This window comes from Chaetura pelagica, unplaced genomic scaffold, assembly GCF_000747805.2.
Source record: "Chaetura pelagica isolate M959 unplaced genomic scaffold, ChaPel_1.0 scaffold67, whole genome shotgun sequence".
NCBI classification, from domain to species: Eukaryota; Metazoa; Chordata; class Aves; order Apodiformes; family Apodidae; genus Chaetura; species Chaetura pelagica.
In genome coordinates this window covers 4044967-4050966 of record NW_009954107.1, presented here as the reverse complement: position 1 = coordinate 4050966, position 6000 = coordinate 4044967, and the positions used below count along the sequence as shown (strand labels likewise).

The 6000-nt window shown below is 34.7% G+C and overlaps 1 protein-coding gene across 1 annotated transcript in view; it reads right to left on the bottom strand.

The window, feature by feature from the left end:
• Positions 1 to 908: 908 nt before the first annotated feature.
• The window catches only part of SGCZ (sarcoglycan, zeta), a 189942-nt gene continuing 184850 nt past the window's right edge, over positions 909 to 6000 (bottom strand). Inside the window, exon 7 of the mRNA XM_010002488.1 lies at positions 909 to 1844. Within this exon, the coding sequence (XP_010000790.1) occupies positions 1641 to 1844 (204 nt within the window). The 3' untranslated portion in view covers positions 909 to 1640. The remainder of the gene's footprint in view (positions 1845 to 6000) is intronic.

Below are 6000 nucleotides of genomic sequence, written 5' to 3'. Positions count from 1 at the left end.
GTAGGTGGTAATAAAATAAAAAGGTATTAGCTTGCTCATTTTCATTATTTTTTCTAAGAAAAAAAAATATCTGTGTAGAAATATCCACCTTGCACTGCTTGGCGTGACTTTAGAGTTACTTTTTCAAAAGCCACCATTGCATTGTTGATCTTACATTCAGAAGCCTCTAAAGCTGCATGCGAGGTGATGTACCTTAAAGGATAGAATGAAAAAGCACACTTACCTCATGTAATCAAGTCATCTTCCACAATAGGAAACATTTTTATACTGTTTTACGTTCCTGGGTTCTGCAAGTTTCAAGATACTCTTGTTAATCAATGTTGTGAAAAATTTACTAGCAGCACACCAAAGCACTTTCTATATTATTTCAATTACCAATCAAACCAAACTAGTATGAACATTGATGCAAGAAAGAAATTCCATATCAACCTTGTCAGAGAAAGAAGTCAGTAGTGAGACCTGAGTGCAAGTAGGGCTGCACAATTTAAACACAGACCTGATAAAGTCAATGTAATATCAATGTACTTTTTAATATTGAAAGCCATTTAATACGTTTTCATATATATTACTGTTACTTTGTAAACCTTAGCAGGAAATGGTAAACAAAAGAGAATAACAAATGTGGATATCATACCAGTTGGTGCATTGCTTCTCAGCATTACACATTACATCAGTACTAAGATTTGTACTGTGTTCAAATGGCAGCAGTTAGACACAGTTAGAAAATGGACAAGATACATCTTTGAAGATTTCTTTGTTTTGCATTTGCCAATTATAAGTATCTTGTGAAGAGCAACACACTGATCAACAAACATATCATCAGTATTTCCTCTTTACCCTGATTTTTTTTCTAGAAACCATATGTTCCACAATTGCTTCACGTGCAGTAGCCATGAAAATGCTATATAAGGCCATTCAGATCAGACAAACTATAGCAGATGTCTGTTCAACTCTGCAAGGTAATATTGCTGAGCACTGCCAAAATCTGCCTAGTGTACAAAACCCTAGACTCAGTAGACAAAGAGTAACAACACACCTTTAAAGAAACCAAACTCAGGGAGGGATTCTGTCTCTTTTTGTGTTAAAAACCATTTACTGAATTTGTTTAGTAAAGCAAGCATCACACAATGCTTCAAAATTTTAAAATTCAGGGATAAAAGTTTACATCCAAAAAGATGAATGAAAATTGTGCTTTCAGACAGTAAAGTTACTCATCATACAGGGGAACCAATTCATCTCACCATCAGATTCTAGGAAAATTTGTTTATGTACTGTGTGTGTGTATATATATATATATGTGCAGTTCATATCCAGGTCCTGCAAAAATCTAGAACTATGTGCTTCACTTCATGTAGCAAAGGCACCTGTGTTATTCTTCCTTTTGGACAAAAGGTGGTATTATGTTCCAGGTTTCCTGATGAAGAATACATTGATTTCTGAATATCTCACTCCCATCTCTGCACTGAGTGGCAACACAAACCACAAGAGAAGGCAGCGCTGTATTCCTGCTTACACTGGAAGAAGTTGCTCTGCAGGCCGTTTGAAGCATCGAACTTGTCACAAGGGAAACCGAGCAAAACTGTGAAGCACAGGGATAGTAACAAAAGGCTATTCTGGTGTGAGGATAAATTGGAGTCTTTTTAGCTCCACAAGCAGATGTTGCTACTGGATTGACATGTGGAGCCTGCTCCTGCTGGGGACAGGTAAAGTTTGCCATTGGGACAGACGCAGAGCTCGTAGATGGTCTGTCGAGGAGCTGAAGAGCTCGGGGAGGAGGAAGAGGAGGAGGAAAAGGAACCCACTGGTAGATTTCCCAGACGTATTGTATCTGCGTCTAAAAATATCTACAAGAGAAGGGGAAAAAAAAAAAAAAAAAAAGAGAGTAATTAACTTTCAGCATCATGACATATTTTAAAGATGTGCTTTGAGTAAATAATGAGTTTTTTAGAAATATGAAAAAATAGAAATAATGTAGAATTATTTTAGAAGTATTAGAAAGATTATTAGAACTATGAGTTAGCAATAAATATTTTTTGAAAAAAGCTGTCAACATTTCTTGTTTTTCAATTCTTTGTAAGTGTATCATTACTACAGTATACACAAATAGTTCACCCAACATGTTTATTCAGATACAAGCAGTGTCACACAAAAACATTTTGACAGTATTCTTGAATAGGTTGAATTTTCACTTTTACATTTTATGATTAAAATTATTAATTCATGGCAGTAGCATATCGTTGCTCTGGAATAATTTGTATTTTAATAAGTGTGAAATCATATTAAAGCACATTCCCCAGCGTGTTTCTGTAAAGCAGCTGGAAATACGTGCTGAACTGTGGTAAATTGTAGGGGCTTAACAATAGCTATATTAGGAGAATAATTAAATAAGGGTACAGAGTCATATACAAAAAACGATGAGCTTATTTGACCTAAATTAAGAGGAGGAAAAATTTCAGGTTAAAGTCTTATTATGAAGGTCATTGAACTATTATCTTTTTTTACTGAATATTGATTGATTGATTAAAAATATTGTGTTTGTTAAATCTCATCTCATTGGAAACAACGTAAGTCAGTATGAGACTGTAAATACCAGTAATGTTCATGAATTTGTATGGATTCCTGCAATATTTACACTTATGTTACCTTTTCAGGGTGTTGAATAAACAATGTAATGAAATTGGGTAACTAAAGCAGGAAAAACCCGTAACTTCTACCGCAAAAACAAACAAGTTTACAGCTGGTTAGAGTTTATTCTTAATTTATGGAAGGAGTAAATGAGAACCAAGGGAAGATCAGATACGGCCTGTGAACTTCAAGAAAACAGGTTAAAAAATCAAAATGGCTTTAAGACCTGTAGATAACAGTACAAAGCTAACAAAAATTAATTCCTTAAATACTTACTAGTGGTTTTTATAAGGTATTGAAAATGAACAAATCCAGCTTGACACCATGATACCATAATGTTGGCGTTACATGTAAAGAATCTGGGGGAACATGGCATGTATGTTTTTTCTGCAGGAGACAAATATTATTTTATTATTAAATAATTATTTTATTATAAAATCAGTGGTAAATGGTAGAAAAGTAGCGCAGATGCACTACTAAGCTCCTGCTGGAGAGAATTGAAGGACAGCAGGCTGGGAAAAATTTGAGAAGATTGGATAAAACCCCATACAAAGACTAATGCACATTCATGTTAACATTTACAGCAGAAGCCTTGTAAATGATTGGAATCATCAAAGAAAATACAGGCTGACAATAGCCCAAAACAATATAGCCCCCATTGTGGTGAGTTCTCCAGCTCCCAGAGTAAAATACTGTCATTACTGGGAATTGACACCAAAAGGGACAGAAAGGGAGACTCTCAGAGACACAGGTGACAGCAGCATGGCAGGATATCTGTTTTAATTCACATCCTGACTAGTAGAGGAATTTATTACAAAACTAAAATGAAGCAGATTATTATCTTTGTTCTGTAATTTATATGACAAGGGAATTATGTATTTACACACACATATACATCTTGCTGCTTTAAAAGGCCAGTATCACAGATCTGAAGTAATTAGGAGACAAAACCCCTGCAGAAATAATTTAGATGGAAGAAATGCAGATGGTGCTGGGAACAATTTAATAATGTTCTGCTAGAATTTACAATTGAAAAAAAAAAAGTTTACATATGTAAAAACATTTAGCTCAGATAGGAGTAAATTACTATAGCAAGCATAATAAGAAAACAAAAAAATGTCACAGGGTGAAAAAAAAAATAAATAGTTGCAAATGAGAAGCTAGGAATTCGTAAAAAATAAGGAAACAAAGGACATAATCATTAATCAGTGAAGTAATGAGTAATTAAAAGTAATCCTTAACTTCCCATACCAAGATTAAAATAAATGTTAACAAGTCTGCTTTTTATGTAGCAGTGGTAGAGTTATCAATAGTATTGAGTAAAAATCCAGTAGCATTCAACAGTGTAAGCTCCATGTAAGTATAAATGTATCTTTTATAGTGAATAGTCCTCAGCATAGTTCTGTGTTTGGAGGAAGATCAGGTATTGATATCAGAAAATTACTGTGATAAAATACTTTCAATTTCAACAGTAACTCAACAGGATATTAAGTGGGAGCCAGTAACATTATATATTTTTAATCAGCAGCTCTTGATAACTTTCAACACATAAATCTAACAAAAATATTGAGCAGACTTTTGGACTTTTATTACTGATTTTCAGTAAGCCCTGATACACTTGGAGTATCAAAGAAGATAAAGAAAAGACTATTTCTATGATTTGCTTAAAAAAAAGAATCAAATCAGGAGATATAAGAATGTTATATATGTGCTAATAAAAGGTACTTCCATGTAGAAGGCTGTGTAAGAAAATCCAACAACAATGAAAGATTAATTAGTTGTATTTTTGTCAGGGCATGTGACTGATCATTGTAACAGTTTAGCTGCAGTTCTGTAGGGAAGGATCATGGGAAATATGTGAAAGAAAATTGGATGGCTTCTAAAAGCCATGTCTAGATTGAAAAAAATAATTAACTCAGAAAAAAATCAGAGGGTATATGTGTCAGAGATCAGGATATATTAAAATCTCTTGAACTTTATTATCTTTTTTTTCTAGGAGCTCAATATTTTTGTGTGTTTATTTACAGAATCACAGAATCATTTTGTTTGGAAAAGACCAACCAGTAAGTCCCACCAGTAACTTAATTCTACTGAGTCCAGTGCCTCCGGTGTCATAATCTTGAGAGGTATCTGTTCCTTTCCCAGCACGAAACCCAGAACATCTAGTGAGCAATGTGAACACCTGATGAGCCACGTGAACACCTGAGAAACAGTGACGTGGCTCCTTGTGAGGGTGTATCTGCTGGGGTGAATCTAACAAGCTCTATGCTTTTATAGAAAGCTTGGAAGGCTGTGCAATAAAACAGACTTCTATAGCTAATTCCTGGGGAAGCCCGAGATGCAGAGGATTAATAAATGGCTTAAAGATGGCTTAAAGCCAGCAATAAAATCTATTCTCTATATATGCTGTCAAAGTTATAAATAAAAGACTAAATTTAGAGATGCAAAATTGCTATCTTTTAGTTAAGCAGATGTCCAAATATACCATCATAGTTGCCCAATGCATAAGGAAATTCAGAGGGACATAGTTCATGTTTTAGGACATACCCTCTCATCTCCTATCATCTGCTAAAAAAAAGAAAATAATGGCTGAAAAGTCCTCCAACATCAGTAAAACTTTAACTACTTACCATTTTATGCTTGATGTTATAAGGTGCTTAAAAAGAAAGGAAGAAGTAGCAAGACAAAAAACTGAGCAGTATGCTCCCAGGGAACATTGTTGCTGATGGCAGTAGTTAATGGAATTGCCTGTACACATGGTATGTCACTAATTTTTTGTGCTGGGAAAGGCATGAGAGAAGCCATTTAATACTTCATATGCACTAAGACCATACAAGCCAAGCATGCTCTTTCTGAGGGTCTCACTCCAGCAGATAAACAGGCAAGGATAAAACAAAAAATAATTATCCATTCTTGAAACAGAAGACTGAGAGATTACAAAATGGAAATGTCAGCAGCTACTCAGAGAAAGGCTGTTTCAGAAAGAGCAGAGCACTGAGCAGCATCATTCCCTCTAAATATTTAAGGTTTAGAAATCCTAGATGACTGCTTCATCCTGTGCACCTTAGTGCTGAGAAAAATATATTAGCCCTATAATATTTAAAAGGAGATCTGATTTCTAACTTACTAAACTAGCAAAATGAATCAGCCTGTAGGGCATGTGATAGGAATGGATACATTGCATTCTTTTAAAGTATGTTGTTTGCTAAGTCTTCTCTTTTTTTTTGTTGCAAGTCATCTACTCAGCAGACTGTTGTTAATCAGAACAGTCAGAGGGAAAGGAGAGGAAGGCAAGCCAGAAAATATAGATTATCTACAAACCAAAGAACTAAACTGAAGGAAAGAACTTTCTGTGGGCAAGGTATAGACACAAGG